Below are 22,632 nucleotides of genomic sequence, written 5' to 3' on the forward strand. Positions count from 1 at the left end.
AAGGTTCCGATTTGGAAATGTTTTAGGAGTCATTGCGTTGCGACCATGCTCATTATTCATCTCTCTCACTTGGTAGCCCTTCAGGCCCAAATCACAAAAATAAATTACTAAGTGAGTAGAGCCCTTTATAGTCTTTCAACGTTGGTGGCCACTTGGTGACAAACAAACGCCAACATAATTTCGCTGCTAGATACGAGCAGCCAATACCGAGGCTATGACAATGAGCCGATGCGTATTTGCGTGGCAACTGGCAACGGCTGTGGGCAACGGTTATTTTTATTTTGAACATAGGTATAGACACCTCGTTCTATAGAAACTTTGTCAATTTCATGTTTGTCTGTGGTGCTTCAGTTGGTTGTCGCCAATTTTTTTGGGATTTCGAAACAGAAAAGCCCACGAATCTTTTTATTTAGTCAATAATTATGCAATTTATGTTTACTTGCAGACTAGTGTTTGAGTTATAAACGATTTCAATCCCTAAAAAAGTACGAACCGTGGTGTTAAAAAAAATATATTGTGGCAAAGTAATCTTATGTTTATCCCTCATGCTGTGATATTTCAGCATTATTTACTTTAAAAAATGGACATCGATATTAGTAAGGAGAATATTCAACCACTGAGAGGTGGTAGAAACCTAGTGCAACTCGGTACGGCTTTACAAGCTCAATCCGACGTCGACGCGCAAAGACAGCTGCAGTTACAAAAAGAGTAAGCTCACCTTGCTTATTTAACTAATAACTTTTTTTTATGGAAAAAGTACTTCTAATGTATTAATTTACTTAATATAAAGTTGTTATGTATAGCAGATAATAACCACCTGATTCAGAATCATGAATTCACCAGGATTTTCCATGAAAATGGTAAACACTGATTTTGAACCTATATTTGAGTGTATAATATTTTACTTTGTGTTTTTTCTTACAGGGAACATGAAGCATCAATTAGAAATTATCAAGGCCCGGATCCACTAGATCCATGGTTTAACTACATTCAGTGGGTAGAACAGTCTTTTCCTAAACATGGTCATGAGGGGCATATGGACCAACTTATTAAAGATTGTTTACAGTTATTTGAAAAAGATGAAAGATATTTTCAAGATAGGAGGTTTGTCAAATTATGGATAAAATATGTGAGTATGATTTTTAAAATAAAACTAGCTTTTGTGTAGGACTTCGTTCCTGTGGGAAAGTCCAGAAAATTAGACTATGTCATTCCTGCTGTCCAAAACACTCAGGTCTGTTTTATTTATATCTGTGCCAAATTTCATGAAAGTCAGTCCAGTAATTCTTGAGTTTACTAACATACAAAAATAAGATTTTTTTCTCTATATCAATATAATATTAGTCATTTTTATTTTTAGGTTGATTGTTTGTCCAACCCCTTGGAAATTTACCAAAGGTTGTATAACACTGGCATTGGTGTAGAGTGTTCAGAATTCTATCGAGCATGGGCTTGTTACTGTGAAGAGTCTGGTGACTACAAGAAAGCTAACCAGGTCTATATGCTCGGCTTGCAAGCTAGAGCACAGCCTTTAGATGAACTCGAACAGGCTCACATGTAAGTGATAATTTCTTATATTGTTTTTTAATTAAGAACATAAAATTAGAAAAATGGCTGTCTCTTTAGGAAGCCTTGTATCCTAATCACGTCTTTATATATACATACATATGGTCACATCTATATCCCTTGTGGAGTAGACAGAGCCAACAGTCTTAAAAAGACTGAATGGCCACATTTAGCTATTTGGCTTAATGATAGAATTGCGATTCAAATAACGACAGGTTGCTAGCCCATCGCCTGAAAAAGAATCCTAAGTTTGTAAGCCTATCCCTAAGTCACCTCTTACGACATCCATGGGAGAGAGATGGAGTCCTATTCTTTTTTGTATTGGTGCCGGGAACCACACACACCACTCATTGAACCAAAATATATTTATGAAAAGGAGTTTCTCTTTTAATCTTCTAGCAGAATAGAAAAGGATTACTCTACCTTTGATAATGTTAAGAGTATGTTAAAACCTTATATTGTGAACACTGAACTTAGAGATAAAGGGCTTCTGAGAATGCAACCGGGAATATGCTACGAATAAAATTGGACCTTTCCATATCTTTTCCATGGATGTCATATAAGGATATATTAGGGAAAGGCTAATAAACTGGGGATTCTTCTTGTAGGTGATGGGCTAGCAACCTGTCATTATTTGAATCTTAATTTCATCATTGAGCAATACAGCTGTACTCTGTCTACCCCACAAGGGATATAGACATTATTTTATGTAATATATAATAGGTTAACAATTTCTACCTTTGGGCCAGTCACTGTGACTAAAATTATGTTTGAATTTTAGGAACTTCCAACTGTTCTTTGCTCAAAGAATGCTACATGATGATTCCCCTACAAAAAGAAAGGCAGCTTCCGCTTTAGCTGAGACAAGGTTGGCCTTAACATCGCTCAAGTCTTTCAAAAGGAGAAACATTGCTAATGTGCCTGTGCAAAGGGTTGGGGAGCATGTTCGGAGTAGTGTTCCAGGTGTCATGAGACAGCAACACTACGACAATAGGATGCCCAACTCAAATGTCATGGTCAATGTCTTTGAGGTGAGATATTATGTGTAATTAATTGGTATTTTTGTTAAAACTTGTAACTGTAATCTTTGACAGATTTTTTTTGCTGAAACAGTACATATAATGTCTGATGTTAACAACTTAGTTATTGAATGATATCACAGGATGCTCCATCAACATCCCATGCGGCTGTGCCAGTGGTTGATGACCCTGGCCCAGCCTCACTAGTACAGGCCTGCGCTAATGTAGAAAACGAAAAGGAAGTAGGTGTCTGGACTAACCCCAAGACAAGAATGGTGCATTCTAATGTTGTGCCACCACAACCTTTACCCTTCACGCGTAAGTATTACATACGGTATATGATGATAGTCATATGAGCATATTTTTACTACCATTCTTTGGATGTTTAAAAAACTATCAGTTGTTTTGTTAGTCTGTAATGATTGAGCTTGATTTTTTAGTATTAATAAATAATACTTTTTGTATTATTGATTGATTATTATTAGAAGTGTTTGTTGATTAAAACCTTAGAATTAAAGATAGAGTAAAGAACGTGAAAAACAAAGAATGAAGATGGAGATTTAATATAAATAATATGTGATTTTTAAAGCATATGAAGATCAAGAAGATGAAATGAGGCTACCACCAAACCATATGGCTTATTGTGCTGACGATTTAGTATTTACTGTGCCTCTTTGTGTACCTGACCCTCCTGACCCAACGAAAATACCTTGCTATAATAAGACACAGGTTAGTATTAAACATTTCGTAATAAGCAAGACCTTCCTGAAGGTTTTAAGAATGAGATTTCATATAACAGTTAAATATTATTGCAGGTTTATGTTAATGAAACTGAATTCAGTTTAGAAGAAATCAGGTCAAGGAAATATAATTTAGTTAAAGTAAAAAATGTCAAGACTGAAATAACAGAACAAACAGATGTGCAGCCAAATTTTAGTAACATAAATGCCACACTCGCTCAGTGCAGTGCTTTAGAAACTTTAGCTAATTGTGCATTGGATCCTGAGCAAGATCACTTAGGTCAACTAATGCCATTGACTATTCCAACATTGCAAAATATCACAAAAGTTACTAACATACACTCTCCTGGAGAACCAAAAGTATTTGTCAACTTAGACTCTAAAGAATTTAGTGAACTCAGTGCTAGGAAGCATGATGAAAACCAAAACCAAAAGCCTGAGCAGAGTGGTGTTGACAAAGAAAATCTTGGTAACACAAGCAATAACTATGGCAATGAGAATGCAGGAGCTTATGGAAAGAACAATCTTATGGAAGAATTCAACAGAAGTTTGATGGGCAATCTTCTTGGTGATTCAGTAACTGTTAATACAAAAGAGGCGAGATGGGAACTAAGGAACCTGTTTAATGATAATGGTGAGTGGATTATTGTTTGCCGCCATAGTATTGCCATAAAATATTACCTGAACTCTGAGTTTTATCAGTGTGTGTGATTTACCTCCAAAGGTCAGGGTTTCCTAGAGACAGCATGTCTTTTCTTGAATATCACATCTGAAATGAGTTACTGATTTTAAAAGGACTATTTCAAAGGCTTAACATTATTTTGTTCTTCGTTTTCTGTCTTGTTATGTATTTTTTTTAATGTTGTTCACATTTTATAGAGCCATCTATGGTGCAGCCTGTGGTTCAACAATTTGAAGTACCAAACTTTGACATTCATGAGGATAGATCAATGACCATGGCACTTAACACAAAGAAAAAAGATTTGGTGGAGCTGAAGGGGATACCTGATGATAAAGAAAATGCTGATAAGTTCACTATGCCTACAGCAGCTGCCCCAGTTAATGTATGTTATTCATATTTTATTGATTACTTTTATTTCACTTGCAAAGGGAATATGAAGTTCTTTGCTTTACAATCCAAAGGTATTAAAACTAGAGTCTTTTATGAGGCTTATGTTGACGTATCAAAGACAACAAAATGCTTTTGATTTTTAAGTTACTATTTTCATACAATCTGCTTATTTAGCAGGCTAGTTTTTAGGTTTACCTATTACCCAATTGGCTATTTTAACTAATTTTTTACTTTCGCGTTGCATTATACTATTTATAAACACTACATGTATTAGACACATATGTAACATACTTTTATTTTATCTTGGATGATTTGAATCATATTACAATGACCTGTGGTCACCAATTTTAAATGGGTCTTTTAAGTTTAGGATTTTTTCTACTGAGAGAAATAAATATCTCACGAGTTATAAGTTATATTTGTATTTGTTTAATAACAGGTAAACAAAACTGCTTACTACGAAGAGCCTTCTTGCACGCAAGTGTTCAACTTTAACATTAAAGATGCAAGCACACCAAATATGTCTCAATTCAAGAAGCCCACTAGTATAGATCAGTCTGGAAAATTTCCTTCCGTGCCTAAATTTAGTATAGATGAGAGTGTGATTGAGCATGTGGACACAGGTCTTATGAAAAGAGATGAACATTCTAGACAGCACGCCACAGATCAGCATGTCACCGTAGATAATCCAGGGGCAGGTTTGTCAGTCATTATGGAGGCTACCAGGGAATACAATAGGTAAGTGGAAATATTTTTTAATATGATATTAACCAGTTCTGGAATATGCAGGAAAAATAATTATTGAGTAGTTATTAAATCACTTTAAAAGTCCCTATCGTTAAAAATCATATAAATATACCACTATAGGTTTGGCATGTGGTTTCTGGCACTTTAGAAAAGATCCACTAGAATAGAAAACCCATGGATGGTATAAAAGGCGACTAAGGGATATAAACTTAACCTTAAAGGAACCTTAGCAACCTTTTACCAACTATTATTTGATCACAATTCCATCACAAAGCCATACAGCTGAACATGGCCATTCAGGTTTTTCAAGACTGTTGACTCTGTCTACTATGCAAGGGATACAGACGTGACTATATGTATGTATAGGTATATTGAATATGTAAAATATTACCTACTTTTTCAGCAAATCTGGCTCAAGTTCATCGGGACAGTCAACAAGAACTAATTTCACTGGTTACACAACAAACTTCGATTCAATGTACAACAACCAAGACCCTGCACAACCTACCACCTCCAAAAGAAGCTCAATGAGCACTCAGCCTCGTTTGCCTAATGGAACTTTCGCAAGGGTGTACTCGCAAAAACGCGACCAACCTGAGAACAAACCCACTGCGCCATCCACTTCAGTGCCTTATCTATCTCACGACCATCAATATCAAAAACCGATACCACCAAGCTATAATGGCTACTCCCCTCAAAGATCTATGCACTCACATTACCAACAGAACTACGGTTATCAACAGGGCTACCCTCCTAATCAAATGATGAATCAGCAGCAGCAACAACAGGGCTATGCAAGCCAGAACCCTAATGCCTATCATAGCCCACAACATCCAGGCGTGCAGAGTCCTCATCCTATGAGTCCCTCTGTGCCTCCTGGGTTCCAAAGTCCCACATATTCAAATCAGGTGGGGTATCATAGCCCTGGGCACCCAATGATGAGTCCGCAGCACCAGTACGCTGGGCGGCAAGAATACCATTATCCTAGTCAAACAGACCGACAGCACCTTTATGCTAACCAACAACAAGCCCCAGCAGTCTTCCAAAGCCCTCCTCATCAGCCGCAGTACCAAAACAATCAGTACTATCAAAGAAACCAAGTTCCTGCACCATATCATAACATGCATAATCAATATAATAACACTAATATGTATCCCAATGCTAATCAACATGTTTCAAATAATCAAAGTTTCAATGCAATGCAGAGCCCCTATAGGCAGCCGCCGAAGCAAATTGAAAATGTTGGATATGGAGCACAAAATAATCAGTCCTTCCAAATTTACCAAAGTCCACAAGCACCACAGAATAATAATCGAAATGTTTCGATGCATGGTGCTCAAACGCCCAATGAAATTACGGAACTTCATGGGAGGCAAGAAACCAATGTTAGTACTACTATGAAAGCACAGGAGTTGCCGAAAGCTGAACCAAATACCTCCCATAAAGTTACACCACAGGCCAAGAACGCATGTCATAAGAGTCCCACATCTGCATTAAGGAATATTAGACATGAGCAACCAAATGTAAAAATTGGTCAGAACTCTCCAGATGTCGGGTTTTCAAATCAATTCCTCAATTTCATTTCTAATAGAAATGAACCTAAAGATAATGCTAATACCCCGAAGTTTACAAACAGTCCTAGTATCTCTCAGAAAATGCATAAAAATCTATATGTATCTAGTCCTGAACAAGCTCAAATTCCACCATCATCAGGAATGTCAGATTCGGACAGTAAAGATGGAATGACTGCCCAATCCGCGACGCCGATACAATCTGCTAAAGTCCATACTATTGATAAGCAGAAAGATATATCTAAGCGGCAGTTGGATTTCGAACATCGCGTTGAATTCCAATCGGAAGACAGCAGGGACTCTGTTAGTAAAGAGAGTAGAATCTCATCAGTTTATTCGAGGCAATCTGATTTCCAGTCTGATGGATATGGCATGGATGTAGACAGTGAGAATTCTATGGAGTGTGCTGCATTTAAATCTACCCATTCCATATCTTTGGTGGAAACCAGTGAAATACCAAGGCCAGCTGACATTGAGTTCCCAAAAAGGATTGATCCATTCAATAAAAAGATTTTAGTATCTCTATTAGAATATGTTAAATTTCCTAACAAAACACATGCTGATGGCTATGTTGAAGTAAGATCTGTGCCAAAGCTTCAGCCTGCTTCAAACGTTACTATTGGAAACAGTAGGTTTGCTATCGAAAAACAACTTGGGAAGGGTAATTACGGGGCGGTGTTCTTGTGTTTGGATCTTCACAGTAACAAATCGGTTGCTGTCAAATATCAAAAACCAAGTCGACCGTGGGAGTTTTACATCTGCCAGGAAATAAAGGCGAGAATAAAGGATCCCTTTATGGTAAAGTATTGGCTATACTGTTGTTTTATATATCTACTTGAAAGTATGTATTAGAAATTGAGTATTTAATTGACATGAAATCTACTTTTTCAGCTTCCAGGATATATGGACATTACAACAGCATTTCTAGGAGAAAATGCAAGTTTGTTTGTATCAGAGTATTCGAAATACGGATCTCTGTTGGACGTTGCTAACAAAGTTAGAATAGCTACAACAAAGTGCATAAATGAATGCATAGTCATATTATTAACATCTGAGATACTGTCGATAGTCCATTACCTTCATAAAGCTCAGATAATCCACGCTGATATTAAACCAGATAACTTCCTGCTAATGAAAATGTAAGTTGATTAATTTATAGAAAATTTATACCCAAAGGTATTGTACTGGATTAAAATTCTTTTTACCAAGATAGAGTAGCTATATTCTAAAGTGTCAGTACACAAAACTAAATTTGATGGCCCAATCCAGTGTCCTAAGTGTAAAGTAGGGTGCTACGAAGATTACTTTATAAGCAGTAGCATATTAAAGCTTAGAAGCCTTACATCTAGTCGTAGCTTTTTATTATTCTTGTTTTCCCAACCTTTTATTACCTATTAATTACAATTTTGATGCAAGAGTTATAAGTGCCCATTATTTTGTTATCTCCTGTGATGCTTTTTCACTGTATGGAAATTACGTCCCAACATTTGTTGATTTTATTGATATATATTATTTATTATTCTTTGTGTGTGCTTTTCTTACAGACCTACACAAGAATGGCGAACACCATCATTACAATTGATCGATTTAGGCTGCGCTATAGATATGTCCCTATTCCCTGAAGGAACAACTTTTAATGAGGTGGGACAAATGATTTATTTTTTTATTCAAATAACAAGCTAGATTCATTTTGGGTTTTTTCAAGTACATCAGTACAAGTAAATACATTGTCTTCTGGTCCTAAGATATTCACTGTTTGAAACAGGTTTTAGGGAAAATTTTATAATAGGAAAACACTTGTCTTTAATATTTTTACAACTAATGCACTATTTAAAAAAAAACTGGAATTTCATCAATAAACATAGATATATATAGATAATCTGAGTTGTTGTTGGACTTTGGTTGTATATATTCTGATAGCTTAATTTTTTTCCAGTTAATTGCAACTGAAGGATTCACATGTACAGAAATGCGGGAAGGAAAGCCATGGACTTACCAGACTGATTTGTACTGCTTAGCCGGTACCATACACGTTATCCTTATGGGTAGCTATATGAAAGTAGCCAATCGTTTAGGCCAATGGAACATAGATAAGAAATTACCTAGGTAAGATTCTTAGTATTTTTTTACTTGTTAAACAATGGCTCTTTTTTAGTTTACATAAATTAAAAGTTTACATTAATTTTTACACCGTAAGCATATCAGTTGCAGACAGTTTGTCTGCATATCAAGCATATCAGTTGCAGACAGTTTGTCTGCAACTGATATGCTTACGGTGTAAAAAAGCATAGTGAGGAAATCTCCAAATTAAGACAACTAGATATGTTGACTAACCATGATTAAATATATGGGTTTGCCGTGTGGTTCCCGGCACCAATACAAAAAAGAATAGGACCACTCTATCTCTTTCCGATGGGTTTACAAACTTGGGATTCTTTTTTAGGCGATGGGCTAGCAACCTATGGCTAGCATCACTATTTGAATCTCAAGCCAAGTAGCTGAGCGTGGCCATTCAGTCTTTTCAAGATTGTTGGCTCTCTCTACCCCGCAAGGGATATAGACGTGATCATATGTATGTATGTATGTTTGGTTCTGCCAAAGTTGCGAAGGTCAGACAAGAGTCGCTTCGTATAAAAACCTGATACCCAATGCAGAATTTGGCATAGGTGTATTTTAGGGAGGAGGGACTAAAGCAAAAGGATGATGAATGTAGTAGTACTAGAACATTTCTTATCAAAGGCAAAGTGGTTGATTTGCTTATCATACGTATATAATCATTTCAGCTGTTGATCTGACTTTCCACAGGAATATAGTAACTTTTAAATATTTTTTAATTTTTAGGTATATGAAGGTTGGTTTATGGGATAAGGTATTCACTACTCTTTTGAATGTGCCGGATTGCAAGAACTTGCCTGACCTGATGGATCTCAAGCAGGAGGTAGATAGTGCTTTGAACGACTTCGACATTCTGCGCTCTCAGCTCCGTAACTTTGCTAATGTGCTTAAATCTAGGTAAAATGTGAATGTCCTTGTATTTATTGCATTTAGACTACGGCGATTGTAAAAACAGAAATCTAAAAATGTATTATTAAATATAGATATAGAAATTATGTCTTCGCCCAATTAAATCCTCAATCTATCGCCAGGTCGACAGTTATTGCTCTAACTAATACACATAATATGTATTAAGACATCAAATACTTAGTTTAACATAACATACCTTGTTGTGTTTAGTTGAAAATGTGATATTGTGATTTTCTTAGGTTCTTTTTGTTAGAATTGATAAAAACTTCGCTTAGATATTAACTTGTTAGCTTAAATGATGTTGAAAGTTTACTTAGGTTTCATTTATTTTTGTACAACCCTATAAGACTTGCACATTTCACATTTCTTGTTTGAAACTGTAATAAGAAGTAATAAATAATTACCTGGTTGAAATTGACTTTTAATTCAACTTGTGTCGCTACATATGGACTCTTACTCGGGGCTTCGCTGCTGTGGGAATTTCGGAAATAAAAGAACCCTGTGTGTATATAGTAAAAGTAGAATAAGATCCAAAGCTGGCCATCAAAAGTCAGTGGGTTGGCCCATAGAAATTTAAGATCCATTACTGTGGGTTTACCCTTCCAATTAAGAACATTTATTTTACTATATATAATAGCAACTAACCGATTCCTTACTGAGGTTTTTAGGTACAGTGAGGGGAAGCATTGTGAGGAAACCTGCACATTCAGGCAGGCAGGTATAAAAACTGGGTGTGTGTGTCGATCCAGTATGGCTTAGATTCCCAAAATCTACTACTCTGAAAAAGAAAAATCGTTTGTATAAAGGTCAGATTGTTGTGTCTCCGTGTTAAAACCAGACTTATCTATTACTCAATCCAGTATTATGCTAAAAACCTGCACCAGGTGGTAGGTACTCAAGAAAGGTGAAGATATTACCGGATCTAACGCCAGAAGGAAGACAGTCTAATAACTTAATACTCCTGACCTCGGCAAACTCTTTATGGATTATAGCTGCACAGGATGAATGTGCCAATTTCCCTTAGTTACCTACTATATCATCAATGGAAAAGCGATAAAGAGGTACTATTTATAAGTGCCGGGAACCACACGGCACATTGGTTAGTTTAGTTAGGTACTAAAGTACATTTATTAAGGACAATATTTTAACCTCTAACCTATTTATGACATATTAACTTGAAGGCTAGCTGATACTCTTACAAAGAGACATAAAAGAATTTAACAGGAAACCTGTATGTTCAGGCAATCAAAAGTTGGAGACTCAAATTTATTATAGGTTATTTTACATACAGAGTTCAGAAGGTAGTTGCTTTGTGTAAATTTACCATAAAGGATCATGGTCATAAATGTTACCCTGGCTCCTCAATAAAGGTATGAGGCTGGAATAGACTAGCACCAGAAATTTGATGGTAATGGAAGGGTGAATGTTATTCCAAAAATAAAAACAGTGCACATGAATAAAATTTTATTTATTTAGAATTTTTCTCAAGCCTCTGTTTCTTTCGTTCTTGATATTCTTGAACATTATCAAACTTACGTTTATACAAAACTTTAATTATTTCAAAGTTATTTTTAGTTTCTTTTATTTTATTGCTCAGCTCAACCAAATCTATTTGATTTGCAAATTGTAAATGGATATTATCAGGTTTACGTAAAATGTTGTATATTTTGATATTGCAGTTTATGTCATTGTATATGTAGAAACATAATTTGTAAAATTTAAAAGCAGCAGGAACATAATCTAATGTTAATTTTTCAACCAACAAATAATTGGTTTCATTGTCTGTAGATTGTAAATGGTAAAAAAGTATTGCATTATAAGAGTGCACATAAACTGCACACAAGCTGCTCGATTCATTTAACTGGGTAACTGTATAATGAACTATTGGCAGAGCATTCACTTCTACTCCATCTTCTTCCATAAGTTTGCAAAACTTAAGTCTTAGTTCTTCATCGTTGATATCAAGAAATGTATCAATACAATAAATTAATTGCCCCTTTATGTAATCCCAAACTCGGATTGTTCCATCTCCTGATGTACTTGTTAATAAATTTGAATTGTGAGGTAACATTTCTATATGATTTACAAATTCACTGTGACCTAAACAAAATGATTCAATGTTATAAGTATTAGGGTAGCATGACACCCTTATCTTCTCATCTCGGTCACACGTGATGATATGTTTTCCATTACCTGTTTGTAAAACATCTAGAAGTAAACTTAAATGTCCCAGAAGTTTAGATCCACCATCTTTTTCCTTGATGTTAAAAATAAGTACATCACCGCTTTTGTCTGCAACTAATATTTGTTCATCATTTGTTGTAAATCTTATTCTACTTGCGCTTCTTGGTAGTTGATAAGTTTTGTGAACTTCATCGTTTGTCAAAGGTAGAGTGTACACCAAAAGTTTTTTAGACGCAGAGGTTATGAATGCCAGATGTTTAGAGTTATTTGATATTGCTATATCAATAATATGATCTTTATCAAAACTTTGTGATGATACAAGCGCGTGTATGTAATTATGAGAAGAATAGTCGTAAACATCAACAACTAAACCTTTCGCTACGACGATGGAACTTTCACACACAGCTATGCAACTCATCTTCCTCTGAAGTAAATCAGCGTAAGTTGCAAAGTTATTATTCGATCAACAAATAAACATAGGTGTTCAATTCAATTCGATGCAAACATTCATACATATTTAATTTATAAAGTTTAGAATGGAACGGCTTCTTCTCAAAAAATTTAAATTGTGCACTTTCTTTCGTCGTTAAACTTCGTTGTAAACAAAGAAATTGTAGAGAGATCGTAAAATCGTAAATTACATTAGTTTCCACCAAAAAATAGTACTAAATCAATTTCCACTTCCACAGTACTTTATTTGATAGTTTTGAGGTTACTACAAATATAGATAGATAATGTCTAACTCAAGAGTTATGACGTTGACATGAATAATAATTGATACCTATAATCTGGACGCACACCGGACTACTTATGGCGCCTCTACACAAACGACTCACGAAACATGGCGAGGACGAGTATGTCCACGTAGATAGGTAGGATATATTCACATAAATATCTTCGCCTTCCCTTGCCCCGTGCTATCGCTCTCGTGTCGGTATTTTTTCTGCTCCTCTTATTATACATCTTTTTTTGTGTGTAAAAAATATGGAGAAAAATATAATAGCGTTAGGACGTTATTGTGACTTGCAAAGGGTCTATCTCCTCGCCGTAATTGAATGAGTCGAGAATGACCAGGGTAAATTTTTGGCCCCATTTACACTTTTGATGTCAAAATTTTTTGCCCAAAAACTAGCTTTTATATGAAATATTCGATTTGGATTGAGTACGTCGTCGTGTTCCAAGATAAGTGAGTTTTTCAGGCAGTTTATTTTCATCAACGTCAAAGTCACACTTCAACGTTTGTTAACGTAACTTAGATAGACGTCAACAATTACCACTGCAACTTTGCAATACTTGAGATTGGGGTTTGTTAAAGTGTAAAATTTTGTTAAATTCCCTCAAACTTCGAAATAAAACTTTAAAAATGATTAGTTCTTGGAGTCCGGATAAAAAACATAGTGATGTTGAAAGGTAATTCATCTAATCTGTAGTTTTGACGAGGTTCTAATGACTTGTTACTAAATTTATCATACTATATTAAAAATTGATTTTTCAGATGGATTTGCATTTATCCTGCTTATCTCAATAGTAAAAAGACTTTAGCTGAAGGTCGGAAGTTGGCAAAAGAATATTGTGTTGAAAATCCCACGCATCAGGAAATAAGAGATGTTCTTTTGGCTACAGGGCTTCATGTGGGAGTTGAAAATAAACTGTATCCTCGAGAAAGGAGTAAAGTAAGTACCAAAAGAACAAGCTGGTTGCTTTAATGTTTAGTAAAGTCCTTTCCTTATTTTTAGGCAAGATTATAATTATTTTCACTCTTATTTTACATATATATATGGAGTCATATTTACATTTACATAGATATATTTGGATCTCAATTCCATCATTAAGTCACACATCCACACACGGCGCGGCTTTTCAGTCTTTTCGAGACAATTGTCTCTGTTTAACTCATAATGGATGATGATTGTGATTGAATGTATTTAGATGGATTGACAGATGCTACATATTACCGCGAATTGTCCAAATTAGTGGATTTAAGAATTTCTTTTCTTATAGTTCATCTTAATACAAACAATATTCAATTTAACATACTGCTAGTTACAATAATGAAAGTAATTAGGTAAAAGAACTTTCTTCTCTGACTGTGTTTTACACATGTAACACAACAAATTCTTCATAAATATTAATAATGTATGTAGACATTAAATGATGATAATTTTATCTAGAAACTTATGTTACTTCTGAATAATTTTGTGATTTTGATATATTCAATAAAAAATAAAATATATTTAAAAAAAATATCTTGTTGAGTTTGTATTAGATTTCAACTTTAAACTTTCAGGAAATGTTATTTCGAGGTAGAATCAGAGTTCAGTTGAAGAATGATGATGGTTCTCCTATCAAAGAAGAGTTTCCATCAAGAGAATCTGTAATGAAGTACCTTGGAGAAACTATACCCAAGTTGAAAACACGCCAGAATAGGTAACCATAGTTTAATTTGAATGAAATAATTTATTTGATTTACTTACATATTTTAAGGGAGTATGACTATGGATTTATTTTTTAATTTATATAGATAAATTAAAAAGGATTATTATTATTTACTATTACTAAATATGCCGTGTGGTTCCCAGCACCATTCCAAAAAAAATTAGAACCACTCCATATCTTTCCCATGGATGTTGTAAAAGGCAACTAATGGATAGGCTTACAAATTTGGGATTCTTTTTTGGGTGATGGGTTAGCAACCTGTCACTATTTGAATCTCAATTCTATCATTAAGCCAAATAGCTGAACGCGGCCATTCAGTCTTAAAAACTGTTGGCTCTGTCTGCCCCGCAAGGGATATAGACGTGACCATGTGTGTGTGTGTGTACTAAATATACAGCGAAGAGGGAAGTCTTGGAAATTTTTATTTATGAAAACAGATTTGATAATGGGATAACTTAGATAACTTGATGTTATACTACATCAAGTTATCTAAGTTATCCCACCACCTTAATGCTATATTACATCAAAATTTTTTTACATATACTTATAGATATATCTAAATTGTCTTAAGAGTTAAAAATTTATAGTACCTCTATTCAGTATGTACTATCTTTATTTGTAAAGATCGAGTAGCTTGGTCTAATCTTTATTAAAATTTGTGTAAAAATTTTCTTTGCTTGACTTTGTAAGAATAAAATTTAATTGTGCCCGTTATTAACAACATATATTTTTTTTTAAATTTAAATATATTTTCTTCAGGCCCGCAGACCAACAACCACAAGCTACTCAGACGAGCACCAAGAGTAAGGGTAAAAAGGGACGCCGATAATTTATGTATCAACTTTTTACAAACATTATTTTATCATGTAAGAACATTTATTAAAATAGAATAAATTTATATAAAACACTGTAGATTTATTACTTTTTGCTTTGTTATTCATATTATTGTTATAATTATGGAAGCTTTGAATTTGGCACATAATTTTTATGTTTTGATAGCTGTGATTATGATGAGTGTATATGGATGGATTGTTCTGATAATTTGTTTTGCCCATTTATATCTTTTGCAACACTATATCCACCAAAAATTGTCACCACTGGCAAATTACCTTTTGGGGCGCTCTGTAATGCTAAAGTTAAATTCGATAAATCATTTATAGATATAAGTGTGAGATTATCTGTATTATTATCTTCTGTGTTTGTTGTAATTGGTCTACTTTTGTCAGTGTCGCTTATATTATTGGCGCTTTCGATTGTAATGTTATCATTATTTTTTACATGACCAGTGAACTGTAAAGTTATATTCGAAACATCCTTCACGGATATTACTGCCAGTTTTTCTGTAATGTCTTCTGTTTTTACATAAATTGGACTGATTTCGTCAGTGCCTTGTTTATAATAAGTGCTATCGATTGTGCCATATTTGTTACTTTCTTCATGATCTTTGGACTGTACAGCTAAAGTTGAATTAGAAAGATCATTTTTAGATATAACTGTGAGTTTTTCTGTACTAATATCTTCTGTTTTTCCATAAATTGAACCAATTTCGCCAGTGCCTTGTTGATCATTGACGCTATCGATTGTGACGTTACCTTCTTTATGATTTTTGAAACGTAAAGTTAAAGTTGAATTCAAAAGATCATTTATAGATATTACTGTGATATTTTCTGTACCAACATCTTTAGTTTTTGCGGAAGTTGGGCCACTTCCGTCAATGATTCGTTGATCACTGGCGCTATCGATTGTGACATTGTCGTTGCTTTTTTCATGATCTTCTTTGGACTGTATGGGCTCTGAGTTAGCGTAGATTTGATCCTTGGGTACATGTCCTCGTAATCCTCTAACATGTTCTGATAAAAATATTTTACTTCCTGTTTGGTTTCTTCTAATTTGGAATTCAACTTGTCCATTAAATTCTTTGTTGGGTCTGCTTTTACCTTTTTTGTTTTCTTCAAAGTCGATATCTTCATTGGTCTTCTTTCTATCATTTGCACTTCTGGTAAAATTTCCATTTCTTCGGCTGAATCGACTGCTACTTGTACGGTTTCGTGTAAAACTGTCGGTATCTTCTTCATAACTTTCTGTATAGGATTCATTTTCTCGGATTCTGGAATTATGTTTACTATTTCCATGATTCCGGGTGAAATTTCTTTTAACGTTTCCGTGAAATGTGGAGCTGCTTCTCTTACTGTTTCCATGATGGTTTCTCCCACTGCCAGAGGTATCTCTTGAAAGTAGTAGGGGTAGGTTCTTATTCGATCCGATACCGCGGATGTTAGCCATGGCAGAATCAGTGGTTGTCTCGGTGGCAGCCTCGGAATCAGGGACCGAGATCTCAGTGGAGATAGTCTTGGCATTAGCAATTGTCTTTTTTCGCGATTTAATGAGAGGCTCTGCTCGTCCAAATCCAAATTTTTGCTCGCAGGTACATACCATTCCGTTTCTTTCGGTAACAATTTTATCGCGTTTAAGTTTCCCTTTTTTAATTTTGTTGGTTTCGCTTCTGTCATTGTGGAGTACTTTACCAAAAAACTTGTTGAGATTTCTAAAAATAGGAATATATTTGCTATTGACGCCCTCATAATGAAGTATTTCTCGTTTATTTGATTTGGTTTTACGTTTTTTGCGAAGCTTGCTAAGTATGTCTTGAGGTTTGAATCTATTTCGAATACTTTCAAAGTTAGCTCGGTTATTCTTGAATGAAGCTATTTGTTTAATTAAAGGGGTACCTGTAACACGACATGACACGATAAGAATATTTCAAACATACAAATCACGTCATTATCCATTACTGGGTAGACAAAGCCGGAAAGACTCGAAGGCCACGTTCAGAAGGATCGCTAAATGAAGGATTTGAGCTTGAGATAATGATTGATTGCTAGCCCATTGCCTTAAAGACAAATATTAAGAGCATGCCTATAGTTATTACTGCAACCTAAGATAACTCACTTTTTACTTGGGCTTCCTTAGATTTTGTCATACGAGTGGTTCCGTGTAATTCAAATTTGCTCTTCCTCAGTTTCACTTCAGTTCCTAAAAAATATATATATACAATATTATTATAGATATCATCATATAGAACTATGTAGTTTTTCAGTTGAGAATCAGTAGTATCAGTCTTGCAGTATTAATAAGTATTTTTATTCTAAGTTAAATTACCCTATTCGGTAAGGTAGCCTGTCAGTTTCTTGTGTATAAAACTTTTTAAAAGTTATAAACCTTTTCGTTCTTAATTTAGGTACTTTCTTCTTATTATAGTGACTACGAGCTGCAAATTTCTGAAATATCCCCAGATTTATCCAAATTTGTATCATCAGTTCTTCACGTTATAATATCATATTTTATATTTAACAGTTTGTGACTAGGTATGTTATGTCTCTTTATGAGTCTTTTATGCAAAAATTACTGAATAAAGGATGAAAATAAATAATAATTATAAATATATAAATCATTTCATACATATAATCACGTCTTTGTACCGTGTGGTTCCCGGCACCAGTACAAAAAAGAATAGGACCACTCCATCTATATCTCATGGATGTCGTAAAAGGCGACTAAGGGATAGCTTACAAACTTGGGATTCTTTTTTTAGGCGATGGCCACCTGTCACTATTTGAATCTCAATTTTATACATACATACATACATACATATGGTCACGTCTATATCCCTTGCGGGGTAGACAGAGCCAACAGTCTTGAAAAGACTGAATGGCCACGTTCAGCTATTTGGCTTAATGATAGAACCGAGATTCAAATAGTGACAGGTTGCTAGCCCATCGCCTAAAAGAGAATTCCTAAGTTTATAAGCCTATCCCTTAGTCGCCTTTTACGACATCCATGGGAAAGAGATGGAGTGGTCCTATTCTTTTTTGTAATAGTGCCGGGAACCACACGGCACGGCACTCAATTTTATCATTTAGCCAAATAGCTGAGCATGGCCTATCAGTCTTTTCAAGACTGTTGGCTCTGTCTACCCCACAAGGGATATAGACGTGACCATATGTATGTATGTATGTAATCATGTCTTTATCCTTTACAGGGTAGACAGAACTCAAAGTTTCGACCTAAAAGACCATGTTCATTCGTATGGCTTAATAATGGAATTAATATTCAGATGTGACAGGTTGCTAGCCCATTGCATAAAAGAGGAATCTCAAGTTTATTAACCTTTTCCTTGATTGACTTTTACAATCTGCGCGAGAAGCGAAGCAAAATATTTATGGTTCTTCTTCGCTACTAGACCAGCATAGAAGCTAATTGGTTCATACTTATTTGGTTAATAATCGGGAAACAAAAATAAAAAGAGAAAATCGAATGGAGTATCTATTTTTATGACGAGGGTTTAAATACTTACCTTTTGTTTTTCGTTCAGTCGTAGGATTCGATTCGTAGGTTTTCTGATTTTCTGCAGCAATTATTGCATTTAAAGATATCGGCTTTCCAACCAAACCTGCAGGCAGTATTTAATTATTTTTAAATACACATTTTATTCAGAACCAAATTTTACATTGTTCTTTTGTTCAACTCATTGAAGCGTTAAATTATACAATTTAAATTGAATAAATTATATACACGTTGTGCTATGATTATGCCACTATTAAGATTTTGTTTGAATAATGTGTGTGATTAATAAGTGCTTTAATTTTTTTATCTTAGTTTCTTGAATCATTTAGAAAACGATTGAACCAGGTTCATCCTCAGCTCTCTGGAGAGGTGCTCAGGGTAAGCTTATGAACAAAAACGTATCTATACGTTGTTGTAAATAAGAAGGCGTATTTATAATCTAGTAAAAATTTTGCTTATTGTTTTTTTTTACGTTAATAAATATGCATATACAGAGCTAATAGTCTCGCCATGTTTAGCTGCAAGGTTTAATGATGGAATGAATATTCGACTTACCTTTCACTTTGAAGTTAGGAGTAGATTCTGATACTTGGGCTTTCTGCTTTTCTGCGGCAATTATTTCATTTAAAGATACTGGTTTTGCATAAAAACCTGAAGAAAAACAAAATGTGTTAAAAATAATCATGCCTTCTGAAATAGGTTGGTTTATAGTAAACGCAAGTCGTTTCGAGATTGGTAGTACTATTTTCCCCGTAACGGATAAAGACACATTAAATAAGTATCTATTAAATTTACTGGAGAAAATGTAAGATTTTTAGAATATTAGATAATTCATTTAAGATAAGAAAATTTAAAGTAATTCAGAAAATTTAAGATAAATCAGAAAATTTAAGATAAATCAGAAAATTTAAGATAAATCAGAAAATTTAAGATAATTCAGACAATTTAAGATAATTTAGAATATTTATAGTAGTAGTAGAGGTAGTCTCTGCCTACCCCTCCGGGAGAGAGGCGTCATTTTATGTATGTATGTATCTATGTTAGAATATTTATGATAATTCAGTATTTAATATTACTCGTATAATGAAAATGGGTGAAATAAATATATTCGAAGTACGCTCAGCCCAAACCGTTTGGTGTAGAGATTTATTGCATGTAATTATGTACATTCAGTCAGAAAAGTATCGGGAATGGATTATTTATTTATGGTTCCAAATTCAAATTTTTGTTTTTTTTGTTGTTGTTAGATTGGCACAACTGTTTTCCATTTTGGCGCGGAGTTTGAGTTGCATCTGTTGTTTACATTAAATACAGTGCTATTTTTAGTTATATCATATCTAGTGTGTATTGCTAATTTCATAATGGATAAAAACATCGAACAAAGAGTTTGTCTTAAATTTTGCATTGCCAATGGAATATCGTGTTCGGAGTCACTGAAAATGTTACAGAAGGCTTACGGTGAATCGACTTTATCAAAAACTCGTGCTTATGAGTGGTACAAAGCGTTCAAAAGCGGTCGAGATGTGATGGAAGATTTGCCTCGCTCTGGTAGGGCATCAACGTCTGCAACTGAAGTTAACATCGCAAAAGTGAAGGAAATAGTGACTGAAAATCCTCATTCAACTTTGAGAGAGATAGCCACCGAACTTTCTGTATCTCACGAGTCGATCCGTACCATTTTAACTAATAATTTGGGTATGAAACATGTTGCCGCTCGGCTAGTCCCAAAAGACCTGAATTTTTTTCAAAAACTCAATCGCATGAGAGTCGCTGAGGACATGCTAGAACGAGTCAATTCCGACCCAACATTCATGAAACGCATTGTTACTGGTGACGAGTAGTGGGTTTACGAGTTTGACATGCAAACTAGTCAACAAGCTTCGAAGTGGCGCCTTCCAACTGAACCGAAACCGTAAAAACCACGCCAAAGTCGTTCAAAAGTCAAAGTCATGTTGACTGTTTTCTTTGACTATCGCGGTGTTGTGCACTCGGAATTCTTGCCGGAAGGTCAAACGGTAAATAAGGAATATTATTTGAGTGTTATGCGGCGTTTAAGAGAGCAAATCCGACGAAAAAGGCCAGATTTGTGGAAACAAAATTCTTGGATTTTGCACCATGATAATGCACCTTCGCACAAGGCCATCATTGTGAACGAATTTTTAACCAAACACTCAACAAATACCATCGAGCAACCACCATATTCACCAGATATGGCTCCAGCCGACTTTTTTCTTTTTCCTAAACTCAAATTACCACTTCGTGGCACCCGTTTTCAATCGGTAGAAGACATAAAAGAGAATTCGCGGCGAGAACTGACCTCAATTCCGGAAACAGCGTTTAAAAAATGTTTTGATGATTGGATTATTCGTTGGCGTAAGTGTATCGTTTCTAAAGGAGCATATTTTGAAGGTGATAAAATAAATTTGGATGAATAACAAACAGTTTGTGTATTATTGATCTTTTCCTGCTACTTTCTTGACAGAGTAGTATGTTCCTTATGAAGTTTAGAGGTGCAATAACAAAGAATTTCCTATTATTGTGCACGCAGACCGAGCAAATGTCAGTCAGTCAGTGACACGTTATATACGTCACGTCTTTATTACTTACCGTGTAGACCCCGATTTCTTTGATACAGACCCAAAAGACAGAAGTGATTCGAACATACATTGATTGTTATTAAAAGATAATAAAAATGATTAAAAAGCACTTAATACTTACAAGGGATTATGAGGGCACAATTAAACACTATGTAGCAATGCCATCCGCGGATTCTCATTTTCTGGCATTTTCCTTCCGTGACAATCACTCGACGGTAATTATGGAAATCGCAGTAGCCGTGTTAATTTATATTTATAATGTTCGCAATTGCTGAATCGACTGTTTCGAGTGAAGCGCGCGTGCCCATTGTACTTAAACGATCGACATAATTTGTTTAAAGATTTTAACACGTAGGTACATACATCATGAATCATACCTCTTTTTCGGACGGGCATGCAGATGATATGGTAAGTAGTTGTAAAGACGGTCTTAAAGGTCATGTCCGGTCGAATCAGCGACGAGCTTGCTTGAAGAGAGAGATTAATGTGGTTAAAGCGAAAGAAGTGTGCAAGAATTGTGGCACGTGGAAAGAAGTACCTAGTCTCAAAATGATTAACAATTACGAGAAATTTAATGCATAAGGCCTTGCTCCTATGACGCTAAGGTATCATTTTACATATTCATACGATGCTAAAGTATAATTTTCATAAAGTTTACGTTACTTTATCGGCCCTTCTAGCAAAACGTGAGCTAACCTTATCGTCGCTATGTTAGTCAAGTATCTTTACTTCTACTTAGTTAGCGAGATTACATTCTCGCCCTGAATAAAACGGAGTGGAATGGATACTTGTCGGCAGTAACGTACAATCTTATTATCGGGAAGGTAAACATTGTATTTGTTGAGTCATAAATAATGTACACGTCCTCCTCACACGGAATTTCATTCTCGAAGCACGTTCCTTTGACGACACAGTTGTTGTAAACTTTACAATGGCTTCAAATTTACTGCCATTCACAATTTCTTATACCTATACGTGTAGGTAGTCGCCTGACTAATGCTGTGATTAAATTGCAAAATTGATAAATTGTAAACAAACGACTGTGATACATGCCTGCCTGTGGGAAAAATATCTAGTTTATCACCCGTTCCCATAAACGTTTCGGCATGTGGCATGTGTGCCGTGTGGTTCCCGGCACCAATACAAAAAAGAATAGGACCACTCCATCTCTTTCCCATGGATGTCGTAAAAGGCGACTAAGGAATAGGCTTACAAACTTGGGATTCTTTTTAGGCGATGGGCTAGCAACCTGTCACTATTTGAATCTCAATTCTATCATTAAGCCAAATAGCTGAACGTGGCCATTCAGTCTTTTCAAGACTATTGGCTCTT

At 35.0% G+C, this 22,632-nt stretch overlaps 4 protein-coding genes across 4 annotated transcripts; 2 read left to right on the forward strand and 2 right to left on the reverse strand.

The window, feature by feature from the left end:
• Positions 1-285: 285 nt before the first annotated feature.
• On the forward strand, positions 286-10,153 carry LOC106134754 (mitotic checkpoint serine/threonine-protein kinase BUB1 beta). The gene is made up of 14 exons (XM_013334882.2): positions 286-708; positions 925-1,129; positions 1,361-1,557; positions 2,348-2,597; positions 2,729-2,903; positions 3,175-3,314; positions 3,401-3,959; positions 4,205-4,389; positions 4,837-5,135; positions 5,548-7,513; positions 7,607-7,854; positions 8,260-8,356; positions 8,652-8,821; positions 9,557-10,153. The coding sequence occupies exons 1-14, from the start codon at positions 581-583 to the stop codon at positions 9,729-9,731; spliced, it is 4,794 nt and encodes a 1,597-aa protein (XP_013190336.1). The 5' UTR covers positions 286-580; the 3' UTR covers positions 9,732-10,153.
• A 1,039-nt stretch (positions 10,154-11,192) lies between these two features.
• On the reverse strand, positions 11,193-12,730 carry LOC106134670 (tRNA (guanine-N(7)-)-methyltransferase non-catalytic subunit wuho). The gene has a single exon (XM_013334770.2). The coding sequence runs from the start codon at positions 12,339-12,341 to the stop codon at positions 11,208-11,210; it is 1,134 nt and encodes a 377-aa protein (XP_013190224.1). The 5' UTR covers positions 12,342-12,730; the 3' UTR covers positions 11,193-11,207.
• A 433-nt stretch (positions 12,731-13,163) lies between these two features.
• On the forward strand, positions 13,164-15,266 carry LOC106134777 (signal recognition particle 19 kDa protein). Its single transcript, XM_013334913.2, has 4 exons — positions 13,164-13,333; positions 13,419-13,596; positions 14,211-14,350; positions 15,119-15,266. Exons 1-4 carry the CDS (start codon positions 13,287-13,289, stop codon positions 15,186-15,188), a joined length of 435 nt encoding a protein of 144 aa, XP_013190367.1. The 5' UTR covers positions 13,164-13,286; the 3' UTR covers positions 15,189-15,266.
• An 8-nt stretch (positions 15,267-15,274) lies between these two features.
• On the reverse strand, positions 15,275-21,503 carry LOC106134776 (uncharacterized protein DDB_G0287625). Its single transcript, XM_013334912.2, has 5 exons — positions 21,422-21,503; positions 19,259-19,354; positions 18,714-18,809; positions 17,309-17,392; positions 15,275-17,088 (listed from the first exon to the last, which is right to left on the reverse strand). Exons 1-5 carry the CDS (start codon positions 21,477-21,479, stop codon positions 15,365-15,367), a joined length of 2,058 nt encoding a protein of 685 aa, XP_013190366.2. The 5' UTR covers positions 21,480-21,503; the 3' UTR covers positions 15,275-15,364.
• Positions 21,504-22,632: the final 1,129 nt, after the last annotated feature.

The sequence above is a fragment of the Amyelois transitella genome, chromosome 9 (genome assembly GCF_032362555.1).
Source record: "Amyelois transitella isolate CPQ chromosome 9, ilAmyTran1.1, whole genome shotgun sequence".
NCBI classification, from domain to species: Eukaryota; Metazoa; Arthropoda; class Insecta; order Lepidoptera; family Pyralidae; genus Amyelois; species Amyelois transitella.